Source organism: Hyla sarda, unplaced genomic scaffold, assembly GCF_029499605.1.
Source record: "Hyla sarda isolate aHylSar1 unplaced genomic scaffold, aHylSar1.hap1 scaffold_332, whole genome shotgun sequence".
In the NCBI taxonomy this organism is placed as follows: Eukaryota; Metazoa; Chordata; class Amphibia; order Anura; family Hylidae; genus Hyla; species Hyla sarda.
The window spans coordinates 160095-182465 of record NW_026610065.1 but is presented as its reverse complement, the minus strand read 5'-3'; the positions used below and the strand labels follow the sequence as shown (position 1 = coordinate 182465).

At 44.8% G+C, this 22371-nt stretch overlaps 1 protein-coding gene across 1 annotated transcript in view; it reads right to left on the bottom strand.

Annotated features, from left to right (window-relative positions):
• LOC130330291 (proteasome subunit beta type-7-like) overlaps positions 1-22371 on the bottom strand; it is a 92355-nt gene that overhangs the window by 18238 nt on the left and 51746 nt on the right. The window contains exon 6 of the mRNA XM_056553584.1: positions 12786-12844. Coding sequence (XP_056409559.1) covers positions 12786-12844 — 59 coding nt within the window. The remainder of the gene's footprint in view (positions 1-12785; positions 12845-22371) is intronic.

Sequence of the window (22371 nt, the reverse complement as noted above, 5' to 3'; positions counted from 1 at the left end):
CTTTAACTTACAGGCACCGGTTGATTAAAAAAAATATATATATATGTTTTCCAGTGGAGTACCCCTTTTAAGACTATAAAGCTAAATTCAAACAAGCATAAAGCAGGTGCAAGTCCTGGCCCAACCACAGATTTTATTATCTATAGTGCTGTCAGTTCAGGTCAGCCTAAATGTCAGGTCAAGACTTGCAAAAATACAGCCCAATTGCAGCCCAATTGCTTACACTCCTAAGATAGGCCCTCAGTAGTAAGGTAGTAAATCATCTCTATTAGGTTGAAGCCCCCGGTAGGTAGGTAGTAAATCCTCCCCTATAGAATCTTCCTATTCAAGGAAAACTGTCACCAAGTTCACCAACACTAAACCCATTACACTGGGTTATAGTGTGGGTGACCAGGAGTTTCTACAGGGTTCACTTACTTTTGAAAGTTTTGCTGCTGCCGAGTAAGTGTTCTGTAAAGTCTTGTAGTTGACCTCCTTTGTTGTGCTCTGTAGGCGATTCCCCCGTTGGCAGCCTTACTTTGGGTTCCAGAAGCAGGCACCCAAAAGCCTGCCACCCTTTTTGAATATGTATTTTGTGCGACTCCATGTCCTAGTGACGTGGAGTTATCTGCTCCCAGAGTGCTCCAGTCTGACCACAGTGCTCTCTGTTGTCACATTTGTCCGTGTCAGGAATTGTCCAGAGCAGGAGAGATTTGCTTCTACTCAGGACAGTTCCTGACACGGGTAGAGATGACAGCAGAGAGCATTGTGGTCAGACTGGAAAGAACTAAATAACTTCCTCTGTAGTATAGAGCAGCTGATAAGTACTGGAAGGATACAGACTTAAATGTAATTTACAAATCTTTGTAACTTTTCTGCAACAGTTGATTTAAAAACATGTGGTTGTTTGTAAGTCCCCTCAAAAAGAAAGTAAAAATCACACTTCCCTTTCCTGCATTAAGGCCTCTGCATCCTTCACTCTGTTAATGGTGCTGGACCTTCTCCTGCACCCAGCACCATGACAAATTCATTGCACAGCAGGTCCTGATAACAGAGTGTCCAATGATGAGGCCTCAGTGCTGGTGCAGAAGGAAAAGGAGCATGGAAACCTTTCAGGCTCTTCATACAACATCTGTCCTAAACAGTTCTTGTATTTTTCCCATACAGGTCTGCTGTTTATAGAAATACAGTATTTATCTGAATACCGTATGAGTGACGTATGTAACCAGAGGAGGCTAACAAGTAATAGAAGCCTGATCATAATAATAAAGTTGAAAGTTTCTGTTCTGCAGAGAAAACATTTCAACATTCTTCTTATCACAGAGAGGATTACAATAAAAGGTGACACCAGTATATAAATAAGATGGGATCAGGTCATTCACAATAGGCATTGTTAACAGCTTCCCTCCTCCACCTCCCTGCACAATTACCTCTGCACAGGTCACAATGCACACCCGGAATACTTTTCCCAAAAAAGTCAATGAACCCAATCTAGTCTATCATTTTCTAGGTCCATGTAGCTGCTGTAAAGTGGATGTCTAAATGCTATTAAACAGAGCAGAAGCTCGGACAATATGCTCCCCTATAATGTACCAAAATGATTTTTAAAAAATGTACTTATGAAAAAAAAAAAAAATAAAAAATAAAAACACACATTCAGCTTAAAGGGATTCCTAATGTGGCTGCGGTGTGCAAAGAAGGCTATTTATTATCTTCTGTCCCTTATATTCAATCAATGACCGGCCCCTTACATCAAATACATGAAAATGTGGAGAGCCAATATGAAATATAAATAACAACTGGGGGGCAAAAGTGAACCCTCCCTCAGCTGAACGACAATGCAGAATATATTATGTTAGCCGCAGCGTCTTGCAGACTCCTTACAATGATCAGTGACACGAGGAGGATAGGAATAAAAGCGGCGTGTACCACACATGGCCGGGCCATCTCCCTGGCTCTGCGGTACAGGACATATCAGAGAATGGAGGACGGATTGTGTCTTTTTTCCATTCTTCGCAGTATTCTAATACTCCTTTCATTAAGCTTGTTTAATTAGAATCCAGCTGCTAATTTGCAAGTCGATACCAGAGGGTGCAGGACGGCCTTCCTTTGAATCCTGTCCCTGTGATCTACTGTGCGCACACACTGCCATCCTTCAGTAGCCTCTGCGAGCTTTTCTGACAATTAGTGCAGGAGAAGCCGTATTGATCTTGACAGGGAAAATATTAATCTTCTTCCCGTTTTAATGAACCATAATCTTCAAGGGGGTTTATTCTCTTGCTCGCTGTGGCAACTCGCGACAATGGGTAATCTTGGCCACATCCCGCATAACAACTAAATGCAAATAGGACAGCCTGTGTCTGAGAAGATACCATTTTGCCCTTCGTAGAGGATATCAAAAAACGGTTACAAGTTGCCCCACGTGAACGGCGACGGTAGCTGGGCTACAGCAGCCTGACACGGCAAAGGGTTTTTTTTTTCTCTTTTTGTTGTATTTGTGTGTTGTCTTCATCAAAACTTCTATGAATCATCTTCATTACGGTTTTATTAGTCTCCATCAATTCACCGCCGCTGTCAGCGCCGCTCAGTTTAATTAAGCTGCTTCTCATTAATATTCCGGCCAATGCTGACATCTGACAGGAAAATTTTGTAAAGCTGTAGTTTAGTATTTTTTATTTTTTTTGCAGTGTGTGTGGAAACCTGGTCCATTCTTGCTTGAAGCCAAATCATATTTTAAGAAAATGTAAGGGCAAGTTAAGATGTGACCAGTTCTGCAGTAAAAAGAAACCAAAAACATGCATGTGGGTTCTGCTAGGTCAGTGGTCTCAAACTGTGGCCCTCCAGATGTTGCAAAACTTATACTCAAGACATGCTGGGGGTTGAAGTTTTGCAACATCTGGAGGGTCACAGGTTGAGACCACTGTGCTAGCTATTTCATCCCTCTAAATTAAATGGATGAAATCTGAAGAATTTCTGCCTCAGAGAGAGCATGTGCTGTGGATTTGGAAATCTGCAACATGCAAAAAATTCTTGCTACATATTGAATTTTTTGTTTGTTTGTTTTGATCCCCGTCCACATGTATTGTAGTAGTGTAGTATAATTTGCTGCAGATTTGCGATGCAACAAACCTGCAATATCTGAACTCACCTCCAGGGGTGAAAAACATTTTTTTTTATATATCAACTGGTGCCAGAAAGTTAAAGAGATTTGAAAATTACTATGTATTCTATGTATAAAGTTTAATCCTTCTAGTAGTTACCTGCTGTATGCTCCACAGGAAGTTGTATTTCTTTCTGGAGTTCTTTCCTGCCTGACCACAGTGCTCTCTGCTGACACCTCTGTCCATGTCAGAAACTGTCCAGAGTAGGTGCAAATCCCCATAGCAAAACCTATCCTGCTCTGGACAGTTCCTGAGATGGACAGAGGTGTCAGCAGAGAGCACTGTATCAGACTGAAAAGAACTCCAGAAAGAAATACAACTTCCTCTGTAGTATACAGCAGCTGATAAGTACTGGAAGGATTAAGATTTTTAAATAGAAGTAATTTAAAAATCTGTTTAAATTTGTGGCACCTGTTCATTAAAAAAAATGTTTTTCACTGGAGTACCCCACTGTTCTCAGAATAGTATAAGCCATGACAAATATGAATGGTATTAGGGTGAAAACCCCAGTGGGTGGGTATGTAGGGAACCCTCTGCTTTTAGGTAGAAGCCCCCAGTAGGTAGAAAACCTCCTATTAGGTAGCTAAAAGAAAATGGGAAGAGAGAAGAGAAGATGGGGAAACTGGCCGGAAGTGAATGGGATCTGCAGGGAACTAGGACTATGTAAGTATTGTGTCTCTTTTCTATTTCTCCCCCGTCCCAGATGCATTTTTTCTCATTTTTGTAAGAGGCTGGAATATCCCTTTAAGAAAGTTATTTTGTTATAATAGACCCACTTTCCATGATATGGGCGATTAAAGGTTATCCCCTATCCACAAGATGGGGGAAACAATTTGATTGGTGGGGGTCCAATTGCTGGGACCCCCACCGATTCCAAGAACGTGCACGAACAACGCTCAATTTTATATATGGGGGGGGGGGGGGGGGGGCACTAGTAGGGTTATCTTGCAATGGGTGGGTTTAGAAGAGGACATGATAAGATTACATTTTTTTCTCTGTTTATAAAACACAGTTCTGTGAATCAGAATAGTATATTAATACTGGATTTAATATAGGAAAGACTTCCATATGCATGTACAAGGCTAAAGTGTCATTTTCTGCTTATCTTGAATGAAATTCGATTGTAAAATAAAAGGGACTAAATGGTTAATATCTCAGTGTTCACTGCCCAATAGACGTATCAATTGTAATTCACTTGTGTACATGTGGTGTATACTAGCTGCTGTTCTCACAGATCCATTCACAGACAGATGTGTGCAGATGCTGCTGCTTTCATACAGCAGACACATTAATCAGCAATAGTAACCCATCTAATAGGAGAGCTATACACAGCAACTGGCCCATCACCATAGTGTGTGGTCCCTTACCCCATGAATGATTGATACTGCCGGCATCATTAATGGGCAAGAGGTCAAGAGACGACAGCAAATGGGTCACATTGGACTATGTGATTTCCAATAACATGGAAATAAAGCTTTTGAATAAGCTCATGATCTATGTTAATATAGGACACGCGGTGTTACTGCATTCAGGGGTTATGATGTAAATTTAGTACCTGCCCATATTACTGTTCAATACGCCCTGTGATTAAGGACCCTATAGAAGTCTATGGTCAGAAGTCTACTGTACCTCTGTATGTCTCAAGTTCCGAAGGGAGTACTCCCGTGGAAACTGTTTTTTTTTTTTAAATCAACTGGTGCCAGAAAGTTAAACAGATTTGTAAATCACTTCTATTAAAAAATCTTAATCCTTCCAGTACTTTTTAGGGGCTGTATACTGAAGAGAAATCCAAAAAAGAAATGCATTTCCTCTGATGTCATGACCACAGTGCTCTCTACTGACCTCTGCTGTCCATTTTAGGAACCATCCAGAGCTGGAGGAAATCCCTATAGCAAACATATGCTGCTCTGGACAGTTCCTAAAAATGTACAGCAGAGGTCAGCAGAGAGCACAGTGGTCATGACATCAGAGGAATGGCAATCTTTTTTGGATTTCTCTTTAGTATACAGACCCTAAAAAGTACTGGAAGGATTAAGATTTTTTAATAGAAGTAATTTACAAATCTGTTTAACTTTCTGGCACCAGTTGATTTAAAAAAATAAATAAAATAATTTCCACGGGAGTACCCCTTCAACCCCTTAAGGACCGGGCCATTTTACACCTTAGGACCAGAGCGTTATTTGCACATCTGACCACTGTCACTTTAAACATTAATAACTCTGGAATGCTTTTAGTTATCATTCTGATTCCGAGATTGTTTTTTCGTGACATATTCTACTTTAACATAGTGGTAAAATTTTGTGGTAACTTGCATCCTTTCTTGGTGAAAAATCCCCAAATTTGATGAAAAATTTGAAAATTTTGCATTTTTCTAACTTTGAGGCTCTCTGCTTGTAAGGAAAATGGATATTCCATAAATACTTCAACTCCCAGCATGTACTGATCGCCGAAAGGCATGCTGGGAGATGTAGTTATGCAACAGCTGGAGGTACGCAACTACAACTCCCAGCATGCAGAGACAGCTGTTTGGGCATGCTGCGATTTGCAGTTTTGCAACATCTGGAGAGCTATAGTTTAGAGACCACTGCAAGGTGATCTCCAAACTGTAGACCTCCAGCTGTTGCAAAACTGCAAATCCCAGCATGCCTTTAAAGCTCTCTGGGCATGCTGGGAGTTGTAGTTTTGCAACATCTGGAGGGTTACAGTTTAGAGACCACTATAGTGGTCTCAGACTGTAGCCCTCGAGATGTTGCCAATTAACTCACCGGCTTCCGTAGGATCCAGGGAGCTGCGTCGCCGTCCTCTTCTTCCGCCGATCGTCGCCCGCTGCCACCGCCGATGGGTGAGTGGACTTCGGCACCCGGTGCCTGTCGGTTTCCCCATCCTGCCCCGCCTATTGTGGGTGGGCAGACCGGGGAAACCAAAAATAAACCCCCCCGCCCCCGATCTGCTATTGGTGGTCGCGTTTAGACCACCAATAGCAGGAAAGGAGGGGTGGCACCTCTGCCACCTCACTCCTATCTCTACAGGGGGATCCTGGGTGTCATGGACAACCGCTATTCCCCCTTCTATTCCGGGTCAACGGGTCACCATAGACCCGTATGACCCGGAATTAGCGCAAATCGAAAGTGTAATTTCACTCGCGATTTGCGCCGATCGCCGACATGGGGGGGGGGGGGGCATGCCTGCTAAAGGATTTCAGCAGGAATGCCGTTTCGATCTCTGCCCGCCGGGCGGCAGAGACCGGAGAAACACCAGAACGTCCGGGGACGTCCTCGGTCCTTAAGGCACAGGGTGCCATGACGTCCCCCGACGTCCTTGGTCCTTAAGAGGTTAAATCTATCATGGAGTTAATCTCAAGTAGAAGCATTGTTAACTAAGAAAATATCTCTGAATGGCGCACCATATGGCAGTATAACAACTCTGGTATGAAGTCATGGAATACTGTTGTACTTGATATGCATCCTTACATGCTCTTAAAGGGCACCTGCCATTATATAAAGGAGTGTGTTCATCCCCCTGTCTGATCACTAGAACGAGCGGAAAGTCAAGCGTGCCACCACATGCTTCTCTTCTGACTCTGTACATAAGACAGGCACAATACGCGGGGTCATGTAACACAGATCCACACTGAAAAGCTTTTTTTTAAAACTATGATTTCTTTTAAAACACCTTCACATTTTAGAAGTAATAATAGTGTCCTGGGATCCAGCTCCCGGCAAATGTTTCATGCTGCCCGTGGTTTGGGTAGTATAAACCAGCTGACAGGTTCCATAGGTTCTCCACCCCAACTTTTGAAGACAAGTGACCCAAGGACAGAGCTGTTTACTGCAACACAGCAGGAAATATAAGAATGTCTCTTCTCTTTAACCTGTTAAGGACTAAGGGCATACCTATACGGCCTGAGTCATTAAAGGGGTACTCCACCCCTTCTCCAACCGCTGGGGACCCCCGCATTCTACCATGCGGCACCCACCTGTAACGGCTTCCAGAACTGCTGGAGGCCCTCAGGCTAATACCATCCCGACCACAGGGACGGAAGATCGTGACGTCACCACTCCGCCTGCGTGTGATGTCACACCCGCCCCCTCAATGCAAGTCTATTGGGGGGGGGGGGGGGGGGGGGTTGAAAGCTGTCATGCCCCCTCCCATAGACTAGCATTGAGGGGGTGGGGCGTCACAACATGAGGGGGCGGGGCTATGATATCACAAGTTCCTGGCGCCGACTCCAGCGTTCGGAACAGTTTGTTCCAAACGGTGAGCAGCGGAGTACCCCTTTAAGGGGTTAAAGAAAAACTGTCTCCAGAAAACAACCTATTTAATAAAGTTTTATATTAAATATATGCCCAATAATTTTGGGATGGTTTTATTTAATTTTCCATATTTTTATCCATATAATAATTCTGAAATCTTGCCGTATTCATTCTGGCCACTAATCCTTATTATAAGTGGATAATTCATGGTCTACAAAGTTTCAGCATTTTCCACATCACCATCACAGGATTACAAAAAAAAATGTCCCCTATACATAAAGCCTCTTGGCTCACTTTTTCCTCTTCCCTGCACAGGTCAGAGCATGCCCACAACATTTTCCCATACAAGTCACTGTTTCCTATGGTCCTATGTGGCTGCTATAAAGTATATCTTTGAATGCTGATGATAGTAGCTCAGGCAAGATGGCTGCCCCTATAATCATGTACAGAAAATAAAAACAAAGAATTGCAAAGAACACCTGTTTTAATTCGTAAAAATAAAATCAGTCATATATATGTATACTATGAAGTGTACCTATAAATAAAAAAAATATATATAAAAAATTTTGACGTCAAAAGTCTTCATTGGTTGGGATCTCCGTGTACAGACCCTGACTGATGACTAGAACGAGCAGGGAGAGATGTGTTCTCTTCTCCCGGCCCTGTGTCTGAAACATGGACCGCGCCATAGACTTACATTTCAAGTCCATCCAGGTCACTTATTACACTTCTCCTGGCTCCTCCTCGAGGTATGAGTGTTCAGACCCCGACTGATAACATTTTTGAGAAGTCTATGGAGTATACCAAAATGTTTCTTCAAATGACAGGTACGTTTTCAAATATACATTTTACTAATTAGCTAGAAAGCCTAAAAATAACCTGCAGCCTACAAAAGTCAAAATATAGTAAGAATTTTGTTGTGTTACAGAAGCCAGGCCGGGTGGTGTCATAGCTGTTAGAACACAATTGAAGGAACTGGTCCAAACTACATGGCCACTATACAGTTATTGAGGTGGGGGCGGTCCAGACTACATGGCCACTATACAGTTATTGTGGAGGGGCGGTCCAAACTACATGGTTATTATACAGTTATTGTGGAGGGGGCGGTCCAGACTACATGGCCACTATACAGTTATTATGGAGGGGGCGGTCCAGACTACATGGCTATTATACAGTTATTGTGGAGGGAGCGGTCCAGACTACATGGGTATTATACAGTTATTGTGGAGGGGTGGTCCAGACTACATGGGTATTATACAGTTATTGTGGAGGGGGCGGTCCAGACTACATGGCCACTATACAGTTATTATGGAGGGGGCGGTCCAGACTACATGGCTATTATACAGTTATTGTGGAGGGGCGGTCCAGACTACATGGGTATTATACAGTTATTGTGGAGGGGTGGTCCAGACTACATGGCTATTATACAGTTATTGTGGAGGGGCGGTCCAGACTACATGGGTATTATACAGTTATTGTGGAGGGGTGGTCCAGACTACATGGGTATTATACAGTTATTGTGGAGGGGGCGGTCCAGACTACATGGCCACTATACAGTTATTATGGAGGGGGCGGTCCAGACTACATGGCTATTATACAGTTATTGTGGAGGGAGCGGTCCAGACTACATGGGTATTATACAGTTATTGTGGAGGGGTGGTCCAGACTACATGGGTATTATACAGTTATTGTGGAGGGGGCGGTCCAGACTACATGGCCACTATACAGTTATTATGGAGGGGGCGGTCCAGACTACATGGCTATTATACAGTTATTGTGGAGGGGAGGTCCAGACTACATGGGTATTATACAGTTATTGTGGAGGGGTGGTCCAGACTACATGGCTATTATACAGTTATTGTGGAGGGGCGGTCCAGACTACATGGCTATTATACAGTTATTGTGGAGGGGCGGTCCAGACTACATGGCAATTATACAGTTATTGTGGAGGGGCGGTCCAGACTACATGGTTATTATACAGTTATTGTGGAGGGGGCGGTCCAGACTACATGGCCACTATACAATTATTGTGGAGGGGCGGTCCAGACTACATGGCTATTATACAGTTATTGTGGAGGGGAGGTCCAGACTACATGGCCACTATACAGTTATTGTGGTGGGGGCGGTCCAGACTACATGGCCACTATACAGTTATTGTGGAGGGGTGGTCCAGACTACATGGCTATTATACAGTTATTGTGGAGGGGCGGTCCAAACTACATGGCTATTATACAGTTATTGTGGAGGGGGCGGTCCAGACTACATGGCCACTATACAGTTATTGTGGAGGGGGCAGTCCAGACTAAATGGCCACTATACAGTTATTGTGGAGGGGAGGTCCAGACTACATGGCCACTATACAGTTATTGTGGTGGGGGCGGTCCAGACTACATGGCTATTATACAGTTATTGTGGAGGGGTGGTCCAGACTACATGGCCACTATACAGTTATTGTGGAGGGGCGGTCCAAACTACATGGCTATTATACAGTTATTGTGGAGGGGCGGTCCAGACAACATGGCCACTATACAGTTATTGTGGAGGGGGCAGTCCAGACTACATGGCCACTATACAGTTATTGTGGAGGGGCAGTCCAGACTACATGGCCACTATACAGTTATTGTGGAGGGAGCGGTCCAGACTACATGGTTATTATACAGTTATTGTGGAGGGGGCAGTCCAGACTACATGGCCACTATACAGTTATTATGGAGGGGGCGGTCCAGACTATATGGCTATTATATAGTTATTGTGATGGGGTGGTCCAGACTACATGGCCACTATACAGTTATTGTGGAGGGGGCGGTCCAGACTACATGGCTATTATACAGTTATTGTGGAGGGGCGGTCCATACTACATGGCTATTATACAGTTATTGTGGAGGGGCGGTCCAGACTACATGGCCACTATACAGTTATTATGGAGGGGGCGGTCCAGACTACATGGCTATTATACAGTTATTGTGGAGGGGGCGGTCCAGACTACATGGCTATTATACAGTTATTGTGGAGGGGACGGTCCAGACTACACGGTTATTATATAGTTATTGTGGAGGGGGCGGTCCAAACTACATGGCCACTATATAGTTATTGTGGAGGGGCGGTCCAGACTACATGGCTATTATACAGTTATTGTGGAGGGGCGGTCCAGACTACATGGCTATTATACAGTTATTGTGGAGGGGACGGTCCAGACTACACGGTTATTATATAGTTATTGTGGAGGGGGCGGTCCAAACTACATGGCCACTATACAGTTATTGTGGAGGGGCGGTCCAGACTACATGGCTATTAAACAGTTATTGTGGAGGGGCGGTCCAGACTACATGGCTATTACACAGTTATTGTTGAGGGGCGGTCCAGACTACATGGCTATTGTACAGTTATTGTGAAGGGGCGGTCCAGACTACATGGCTATTATATAGTTATTGTTAGGGGGGGGGGGGGGGGGGCGGGTAGTGTTCCAGACTACAATTATACAATCACCGCCATTAATCAGTTATTGTGGAGGTGACAGGCAGACTGTCCCTATAAAGTTGATCAAGACTGCATTGCCACTATACAATTATTGTGGAGGAAATGGTTGACACAACATGGCCATTATAAAGTTATTGTGGAGGGGGCAGCCCAGACAAGAGACAGTGCTATTATAGGGGGCACTCCACAGTAGACAGCCAGACTGATTATATAGGAGGGTCAGTAAAAGGAGACCAATTTGCTTCTTTTTTTTTTTTTTTTTTTTTTTAAGAGTTCAGACTGTTTAGAAGGACACAAAAATTAATTGACGATGACTATACAAATACAAACTGGAAACATTAATGGCAATCAGAAATGGATGTCTGTCATTCCTCTAGTATGGAACCATCTGCCCTTTTATTTCTACATCCCGTTGAACACACTTTCTTAAAAAATTGTAAAAATCACTGATGAGTTATCTGAGCTCTATAGAGTTCTGTATAGAATTTGTAACCTAAACCTACACACTTCCCCATCTCATCTCACACAGGCATAAAGCTAAGCTTGTTTCCAGACCTGCTCAGCTGTGTTGTACAAGGTAAACATCAAGAAGCTTTATAAAGGCAAACAATAGGTGTAACACAGACTTCAGACATAAACAGGCTATGCGCTGCCCATTACTGCTCAGTCCCCCTGCAACCTTTACACTGAAGGCAATAAAATATTGATCTGTATTGACTGCTTCTAGTATGTGTGACAGCTTGTCTTCATGATGTGACTTAACTGAGCGGTAAAAATTGCCCAAAAGACTGCTAATTTATGTGGTCAATAAAGGATAGGGTCTCGGCGAGGCAGATATGCAATATCATTTGAATCCTCTGCTGCCAAATCGAACACATTCCGCTATTAATTGTGTTAACCACGGCTCCGAGGTGAGTGCGCTCACAAGTAGGATATCTGTGGTACATTTTCATTGCCGACATATAAAAATATCTGAATTTATTTTGGAAGACAGATGTCAAGGATGTGTTTTTAAGAAACAGCACCACTCTTGTGCACAGGCCGACTCTGGTACTGCAGTTGAGCCCCTGACCCTGTCAAGTTTTTGTGGACTTTTATATTGATGGCTTATTCCTTGGATATGCCACTGATTGTGGGGGTCCAACTTCAGATTCCTACATCAGTCAACTTATTGGAGCTGGAGAGCTTGGTCAAGTGCTGTGACTTTGAAGTGGCTGTGCCTTGTACTGCAGCTTACCAGCAACTCAGGCCCATTCAACTAAGGCTAACTTTGCATGGTCTATGTGCTCTGACCTGTTCCCATTCATTGCTAATTTTTTTTGCACGCCAAATGGACCCAGAATGGCTCGGCACACAACTGACACTGTCGAGTCTTGATGAAGCCCATCAGAAATGGGGTCTGTCGGGTGTCCATAGCCTAAGGAAGAAAGCATTATCCTAGACAGTGGTCACCAAACTATGGCCCTCCAGATGTTGCCAAAGGCTGTCCGGACATGCTGGGAGTTGTTTTGCAACATCTGGAGGGCCACAGTTAGGAGACCACTGTTCTAGTCCACTAGTGAAAGGTATATGTATCTCTCCATTACTACTACACCAAGAGGGTTTTTGGAGAGTCTGAAAAAATAGAGTAAATGCCTTGATGTTCCTTAAAGTTGGTCACATTAACTTCATTATATTGTTATAACACACAAATGTATTGTTTTTGTGTCATTCTGCTCCCTTGTACAAGCTGTCATTGATATATAGGGCATAAATATGTTGAGACACATATATACTTCGGTGTTAATCATATGTTGCTGATTAAGGCGGAAGTATTGATTTTGGCTTGAGTCAATGTGACCTACTGACACAAGAGATAGGACTATTGTTCACAAATACAGACAGATGTATCGAAATCAAATACGGGGTCACTCACCTCCAAGTCTGGTCTATAGCGGTCCTCAAAAACTGCCATGGCTGCCAGTGACCCAGAGCCTGCAAAATAATTCATGACATTACTGGTTGTTGCCTTTCCAGATGACTAACAGGATCCAACAAAACCACCATCGTCAATACACAGCATAGCACGCGGGCAAAAAAAAAATAAAAAGAAAATAAACACAAGATAAAACCCAAAACATGGAACCTTTCTCAAAAGCTCTTGTACAAAAAAGTTTTTTTTCTCTTTCTTGATGGGATACATGTTCTTGACATTTAAAGAGGCACTGTCATTGTTGAAGACTTGATATATTGCAGGACTCATAATATACCATTTCATAATATACAACTGTTAAAATTAGTTTTTTAAATGTTCACCCGAAATTAAAGCTCAAAATGGCTGCACCCCCCTTGCCATTTTGTGGAGCCCGGGTAGCCTGCCATGGAGGATCAAAACTGTACCTGTACTGCGGCCCCGGTTGGGTCTGTAAGTGTCTGCATCTCAGCAATCCTCCCAGCCAGGGACTCTGCACATGGGGCTAAATGCACTGGAGAGCATTGCACCCTAGTGTCTTCCACAGACCCTAGGATGCAATGCTCTGCAGTCTGCTCATACACACACGAGGGGGGTATGTACAGACTGCACATATACACCCCCCCCCCACACACACACACACACACACACACATATATGTGTATAGCAGTGTGTGTGTGTGTGTGTGTGTGTGTGTGTGTGTGTGTGTGCGCGCGCATTCCTATACAGGTGGGGGTATGTGCAGAGCATTGCACCCTAGTCTGTACTACTGACAAGGGTGCAATGCTCTGCACATACCCATACCTGTATAGGAATGTACATACACCCAGAAAGGAAAGGGTTACAGAGTAGAGAGGAGTGATTGGCTGACTGCCCAGGCTCGCTCCCGAGACTCAGAGCAGATGAATCACTGAGGGAGAGAGACACGCCCCCTCCAGCCAGCAAAATGAAAAAGTAACTCAGCAGCAGGTAAATGTTTTTTTCTCTGGATATATAGGTCCTAGACACAAAAATGATATGTACATGATCAGGTACTGAGTAACACCATTTTTTTTTTTTTTTTTTTGCACTATGACAGGTATGCTTTAAGTCCTTGAGTATTATCAAAATTTTTGATATGTCGGGGTATAAGTGTTAAGACCCCGACCAATTGTTAGAATGAGCAGGGAGAAAGTAAGGCTGACAAAAACATAGACTTAAAAATTGTACAGGAGAGTTTGTCTTGCTTAGCGCGCTTTTCTCTCAACTAGTTCTAGCTGTCGCAGTCTGAACACTCAATTTTGAATTAAGGGCTCAAAAAAACCCATGTGCATTTATCGGGTACCAAAAGTAAACATGTTCTGTGCAATAAGCAGGTGCCAAGTCTACGGTCCATTATTTTTTGCCGAGGATACTGTCACTGGCATCACCTATCTGGACACGTTGAAGTAAAGCTTATACCACAGATAGACCACGTTTGGCAGACATTCATCTTTCAGCAGGATGGTCACCTTAACATTTACATTTGGATGTTTACAGAAAACTAAATAAAGCTCTACCAGAACATTGGATCGGCTGTGCTGGAAACAAATTGCCAATGTTGCGCTGACCTCAATGATCGACAGATCCAACACCCAAGCTCCTTTCTGTAGGGACCCTGCCCCCTTCCCACTAGCACGCATCTGGGAAAAACTTGACTACCACCGTGTTACCAATGGAAATCACTCTGAACAGCTGTAATGTATAGACAAGTCTTGGATGGGGGGCGTGGCCTGAATGCCGGAGTGAGTGGACGCATCCCGTAGGAGCACCCGCTACCCCTGCCAAATTACCCCTTATGTACTCACCCTGCGCGGCTGGTCTTCATCGGGCAAGTAGATACGGGCGGTGGGAATCTCCGGTGAGGCCTCTTATCTGGTCTTGGCGGCTGTGGAAGGTGCAGGGAGCATTCGGCTTCTGCAGCCTGTGGAGTCCCGATCCCAGTCGTAGTAGTGCTGTGAAGCTCCAGTTCAGCGGCAGCAGTCTGGTGGCTCGGTCCTGCTTGTTCAGGCTGCGTTGGTGAGCGAGGTGGTTCAGTCCCTCCTGGCCTTGCTGGATTCGGGGTCTTCGGCCACCCCTTGAGATGGGCGCCATCTTATGCCTTCACGGGCGGGGCCTCTGCGGGTTTCTGTGGATACTCCTGCTGCAGTTGGCTGGCGGTTGCTGAGAAGGTGAAGTGCGGCATAGGCTGTTCACTCCTGCTGGAAGCTCCTACTGCTGGGGGACAGAGTGGCTGCGGTCTCCTCCTGCTTGCTGAAGTATTTCCCTGTGGACCCTCTCTCCGGCCATCAATCTCAGGCTGCCTGCTGCTGTCCTGCCTACACTTAGAGGTGCCTCACCAGAGTTCTCCTGTACATGCTAGGAGAGCTCTCCCTGGACTGCCAACTGCCTTGCCATTTGTGAGTACCCTGAGGGAAACCTCTATAACTGCTGCGACTTGTGCTGCCTTGCAGTAAAGACCTCTGGGGGAGAACAGTGATCCTGGGACTATCGTACTAGTGCCTTTCTACCTGCTCTGTGTACCCTGCTAGCCATGGGTGGCCCCTGTGGTAGTCACAGAAATAAAAAAATCTAAAACTGAATGCTGAGCCCTCTCTGCCGACCTCTGATGATGGGTCCTCCCGTTCCTGCGGCCCTTCTCACCAGGATGCTGGTGCTCAGACCCTGCTTGCTGCTTAAGTATCCGTTCAGGCGGCTAAAGCACTGAGTCAATTCTCCAGACCACCGGACAGGCCTAGGGGTGACTCTCCTGATCCGCCTCTGTCATTATTTGAGGGTTCTTTGACTCCAACAGCAATTGTCCCCTGGTTATGATGCTGCTGCTCTGGACCAGCAGTTCTAACTTTTGACTGCCCTTACATCCTCTCAATCAATAATGGTGACTAAAGTAGATGAACTGCGGTAGGAATTTGTTATTCTGCGCCATGAGACCCAGAAAATATGTGAGCGCACTGAGGAGGTGGAGCACAGGGTCTCTACGGTGGAAGATACTTTCGTACTGGGGTGGTGGTTAGTCTGGATATTTATAAGGCCTTTGATTCAGTGCTGTGGCACGTCTGTGGAACGTCCTGGGTGCGTTTGGGTTTGGTCCCCAATTCTGTGCTTGGGTCCGCTTGTTATATGACAGCTCCAGGGCTCGTATTCGCACTAACTTGGATGCTTCTGCTCCCTTCTTCCTGGGTCGCGGGACGAGGCAGGGATGCCCCCTTCCTTTTTGCTCTGGCAATTGAGCCATCAGTAAAGATCCCACTATCTGTGGTATTCCCAGGGGGTCTATTGCGGAGAAGGTTTCCCTATATGCAGATGACACACTGGTGTATTTAGGGGATGCAGGGAGTTTCCTAGTGTCTCTTGACCTACTTGAACGGTTGATTTCCATTTCAGGCTTGTAGGTCAACTGGGCTAAGTCAGAGTAGACTAACCGACATCTCACCTCCGCCACCTGCACCTGTGCACGGGCCTGATCAGCAGCGTCCCTGACCATGTGTGTGCAGCAAACGAAAAAGGACGGTCCAGCCCAAGGATGCAGGTAAAAGCAGTACTTTCTTAATTGGGTAATATTCAGACAGAACAAAAGCCGACGCGTTTCGGACCTACACCCGGTCCTTAGTCATGGCATGACTAAGGACCGTGTGTAGGTCCGAAACACGTCGGCTTTTGTTCTGTCTGAGTATTACCCAATTAAGAAAGTACTGCTTTTACCTGCAACCTTGGGCTGGACCGTCCTTTTTCGTTAACTGGGCTAAGTCCTCTCTCATGGCACTCTCACCTGGAGTCCTCCTTCCCTCCTTTCTTCCGGCAGGGGTGCAAGTGGTCCCCTGTTTTAGATAACTGAGCGTGGAGGTTACTGTATTCCTGGTGGAATATATGTCCCTGAATTTGGAACTGCTCTTGTGCTCCACTGTGGAGTGGTTGAATGCCTGGTCCTCCCTTCCTCACCGGAAGGATCAGTATATTTAAAATGATTTACCTTCCTAAATTCCTTTACCTTTTTCCATTTGGCTACCATAGTTCCCCCTAGGAAATGTTTTAGTAAACTGTGTGGTGCTCTGGGATCCTTCTACTGGCAGGGAAGTATGCTAGGAATTGTTAATGAAGTGGTCTCTGGTTGGCATAGACGTCTGCTGATCCACTTCTTGCTATTCTGTGGTAGTACTGACTTGGAAGGATGCTTCCCCTCTGTCTCATTGGCTGAATATGGTTAACAAATATCTCCCGTTGTACCAGGCACTGTATGCGAGTCGTAAGTGCCCGAAGAAATTTGACTAGGTTTGGACCCCCTGGCTTTTACTTGATGTGTCGGCTGACCTGACTGGATTGTCCCAGTAGGTTTTCTATAGCAGTCAGGGGTGTGGAAATTTTATAAAAAACTACTTGCCCACGGGATTAAAATGGAGCAAAATCTACTTGTCCCTCATGACGATCCACTTGTCCGGGACAATTTTCGCTTTCACGCTCTCATTTTTTCCTCCTCACCCTATAATAGCCATAACTACCTACTAGGGTTCGACCGATTATCGGGATGGCCGATATCGGCCGATAATCACGATTTTGGGCATTATCGGCATCAGCAATTACCTTGCCGATAAGCCGATAATGCCCCGCTCCCCGTACCGCGACCGCCCCCCCGACCCACCGCGTCGCACCCCCCACCGTAGTGCTGGACGGTATACCGGTATGGATTTTTGCCCATACCGCTATACCGGTCGGGCCCCATCCCCACCCTCCGAGTCAATAAAAAAATAAAAATAAATAAACTTACTCGTAATGGGGGTGGTCCGGGCCATCCATCCTTCCTTCCTTCCTGTAGTGTCCGGCACCATTCCGGGTGGAGGGTGCACCGTTACGGGCTGTCCTTCTCCGGGGATCCTCTTCTCCACTCCGGGCAGGCTCCGGCCTAGTACGCTGCATAGACGCCGCTACGCCGAGACGTCAGGTGCGTCGCTGCGCACGGGTGTCACTGCGTAGCAGCGTCTATGCAGCGTACTAGGCCGGAGCCTGCCCGGAGTGGAGAAGATGACCCCCGGAGAAGAAGGACAGCCCGGACCGGTGCACCCTCCACCCGGAATGCGGCCGGACACTACAGGAAGGAAGGATGGATGGCCCGGACCACCCTGACAGGTAGGGGGAGAGAAGCGGGTGGTGGTGGCGGCGGCCTATGGCACCGCAAAAGCCATTGCAGTGCATTGATTTAAAGCGCCCGCTTTAAATCAATGACCTGCAGCGGTGTCGAGGGGGGATAAATAGCCGATAACTTATACCGGAATATCGGTGTAAGTTATCGGCTATCGGCCCTAACCTCCACCGATTATCGGTATCGGCCCTAAAAAACGATATCGGTTGATCCCTACTACCTACTATAATGATACCTTTTAATTGTTCCATAACATTCTCTGAACCAAAATATATATATTAGGTGAACTTGAAATAGTAAAAGATAACTTTGCAGATTTGGTGGTTTTTCTTTTCTACGCCATTTACCTTGTAGATGAGATAACATGTTAGTTTCATACTTTAGGCCACCTGATTACAGCGATACCAGATGTTATATAATTTATGTCATGTTTTACAAAAATGTTAAAAAAATTCAGAACTTTTTAGAAATTTTTTAATTGCCATTTTTTGACCCCTGTAACTTTTTTTTTCGCTACCAGGCTGTATGAGGGCTCATTTTTTGCGCCATAATCGTTTTTTGTATCGGTACCATCTTGGTATTGATCTGACTTTTTAATCGCTTTTTAACTTTTTTTCTGGGGATATTATAAAAATTGCAATTCTGTGGTTTGGCATTTTTTTTTTTTTTTTTTTTTTTTACATTTACCGTACGGGATACATAATGTTATATTTTAATAGGTCGTACAATTATGCACACAGCGATACTAAATGTAAATTTTTATTATGTTTGAATCTTTTTATATAGCAAAAGGTGGTCATTTGAGCTTTTAACATGAAAGGGGTTAATGTGTGTTTTTTTTTTACTTTTATTAAAACTTTTTTTTATACACTTTCCATTAGACTTATAGCAGGAATCATTAGATTCCTCATACAGATGGAGAGTTCTATTGAACTCCATTTATCTGTGTGCTCTGTGATCCATTGATAGAGCCTAGTCCAGCCAGGATCTATCAATGACAGAGCGGAACAGCAGGAAGCATAGGTAAGCCCTCCGGCTACCTCCATAGTGGATCGCCCCCTCACGATCGCACTGCGGGGGGGGGTTGGGGTGGTGATCCACATGTCCCTTTAGAAGCCGCTTTGACAGCAGCGATCTAAAGGGTTAGCGATCTAAAGGGCTGCTGAGTATGGAGCGGGCAGGAGTCCGGAGCCCGCTCCATGCAGACTGAAAACAGCCGGGGGCCGCGGACTCCTGCATTGCAGAAAGAAGGCAGAGCAAGGGGAGTGAGGACGTACACAGCTTCTCCACTCCCCCTGCTCTGCCTTCAGAGGACGCCAGTTTCCACAGCCAGGGGCTGCAGAGTATGGAGCGGGCACGAGTCAGGAGCCCGCTCCATACAGAGTGCAGAGTGCCGCAGCACTTGTTAGGCCCAGCCCTGCGGGCTAAGGGCTGAAAAAATTCACCTGCCCGGCGCCCGAAACTGCTTGTCCCGGGCGTCGGGCGATAGGAATTCCACATCCCTGAGCAGGCTGCTGTTCTTTAAGGGAGGGGGCCGGGTTACTGGGATGTGTGATTGTTAGAGATGAGCGAACTTACAGTAAATTCGATTCGTCACGAACTTCTCGGCTCGGCAGTTGATGACTTTTCCTGCATAAATTAGTCCAGCTTTCAGGTGCTCCGGTGGGCTGGAAAAGGTGGATACAGTCCTAGGAGACTTTTCTAGGACTGTATCCACCTTTTCCAGCCCACCGGAGCACCTGAAGGCTGAACTAATTTACGCAGGATAAGTCAACTGCCGAGCCGAGAAGTTCGTGACAAAATCGAATTTACTGTAAGTTCGCTCATCTCTAGTGATTATGTTTGTCTATTGGTGTGGGGCTTTTCTCCAGATGGGTCTCGGGTGCACTCTTCCTTCCTGTTAGTGATTGTCTTGGTACATCTTACATCCCAGTCATTGCGATTGAGTTGGCCTATGGACCTACAGAATAAAAAAATACTTTAAAAAAAAGACAAGTCTTGGATATATATATATCTTCTCAGCCTAATAATTGTGTGTTATGTTCTCTTGGTTATGAATACCGAGGATAATTTTGCACCATTTTTTTTGAATCGCCCTGTACATACAAGGGCTATCATCATAACCTGATGTTCACGCCAAACACTATATATTTATGTGCACCAAAGGGGTGAATAAAAGCAATTCGGCAATATCAAGAATGCTATGTCGGGCCTGCATAATCAGTTTGCAAAAAAAATAAAAATAAAAAAAATGTAATGTTAGAAAACCATTTCAGCTGATGCCATGGCAATATACTGGAATGCCGCTGCATTGGCGAGGAAATAAAGTTGTGTCTAATTTTTTATTCCAATTAAAAGATTCCTCTGGCATTTATTACTTTTTAACTTGTTTTGCATAGCTCTATCTATTTAGCTGGGTCACAGAGAGAGCTATATTTTCCATTTAGGATGATTTGTGTGCATCGCTTGACCACCTCAATGGTTTAACGTGAGGATAGAGGAGACGATTAAACTGTTTCAAATGAGGAGTCCTGCTGATTCCATCAAATCTGCAGAATGTATAATGGGAGGAGAGCCGCTGCCTGTGACAGCGCTCCGAGGATATACACACTAGCCCGGTATCAACCATTTAAGGAGGCCCAATTAGAGATCAAATTTAAAGGGTAGGGACTGCAGATTTACAGACACAAATCAATGAGCGTGGTAATCCCAATGAATATGACAGATACTGCTGTTACACGAGATCGCTGCGGTTTAGGATCATTACCCTTACAGAGGCTCATACATCACCACTAAAGCCGGAGCAGGTTTTAACAGTGTACCCAGCGATGGCTTGTCCTACATGTGGTGGGCAATGAGAGTCTATTATAGGTGGTGTTATTTATTCTGTGCATGAACGAAGGAGGCTTTGGGGAATTTTAAATGCACGTCCGGCAAAATCTATATCAACAAACCGGCCGCCATTAACCTGTTCTCTGCCAGAGGGCTCATGGAACACTGCAGTTAAGCAGGTTTTAGTGTAATCAATAGACAAAGTAAAGGTTAGTTAAAAATGTATATTGACACTATGGTTAGTGACTGAAAGCATTAAAGAGACCTGACTGGATATACTTAAGAGATGTAACAAAATAAGCTGCAGCAGCATTTTATCATGTTTTTAGGTCAAATGCCCCCTAACCAAAAGCTTTCACATAGATGTACATCATAAACCCCCCCCCCCCCCCCCAAGTCACCTGTCCACACACTGCAAACCGCTCAGATGCAGCCCAAAGCTTCCATTTTATCTTTAAGATAACTATTTTGGAGTTGGAATATCACATCACACCCCGGAATTTACTACTGGAGCAACTAGAACTGTAGCAACTCTAGAGATAAAGACCAAGAGCCAAGAGATCCAACAGCACCAACCTCCCTCCATAATAACAAAGAGGAGGAGAGACAGATTATTACATTCTTATAATAAAAGTCTTCTTTAATAAATTATGCAAACCTCCAGTCTTTGTAGTCCTAAACTCTTACAAGTTTAGATACATATTTTCCTATACATCTTATTGGGGCTGCAGAATATATCGAACACTTTTTTTAATTTTTTTTTTTTATACAAAAGATGTAATGAGGGAATTGGACATGAAATGGGGGGTTTCACAATTTGTTCATTGTATCGCAATGTTAACCTCCATAATCACAATCGCACTTTTCCCCCAAATCGTGCAGTCCTACTATCCTCTACAATAAAAGCATAGTATTAGATATTAGATATCAGGTATCCCCCCCCCCCCATTGTGTTTTATCAATTAGATAAACCAAACACTTAGGCTAGGTTTACACTACGGGATTTCTGACCTGAATTAGTGTTAGGAATTTTGGACGGAAATTCTAGGGCAGCAGAATCCAGTTGCTGGCAATGGGATTCCGTCTCACAGTGCACACTATGGAATTTCAGTGGAGGATGTTACACCACTGAAATTCTGCTGGCAAAAGAATAGTTTTGTCCATTCTTTAGGCGGGATACGATCTGCAAACATTGCTATCCTATCTTTGGCAATTCTTCAGTGTGAACCTAGCCTCAGGGGTATTCCAGAAAGTGGAACTGGTTAACAATCTAATGCGGTGTTTTCCAACCAGTGTGCCTCTAGCTCTTGTAATTCAACAACTTCCAGTATGCCCAGACAGCTGTCCAGGCATACTGGGAGTTGTAGATTTGCAACAGCTGCAGACACACTGGTTGGAAAACATTGATCTAATTTGTATGGGGGCCTCCAGACTCCTGTAGGAACAAAGGTAAGGGGAGAAAAAGATTGGGCATGCAGGATGTGGAATGTCCAATACTTGACTTTCCGCTATCTGAAGTCCGCTTTCTTATGGGGGTGGCAAGCATTGGACTGGCAAGACCACTGA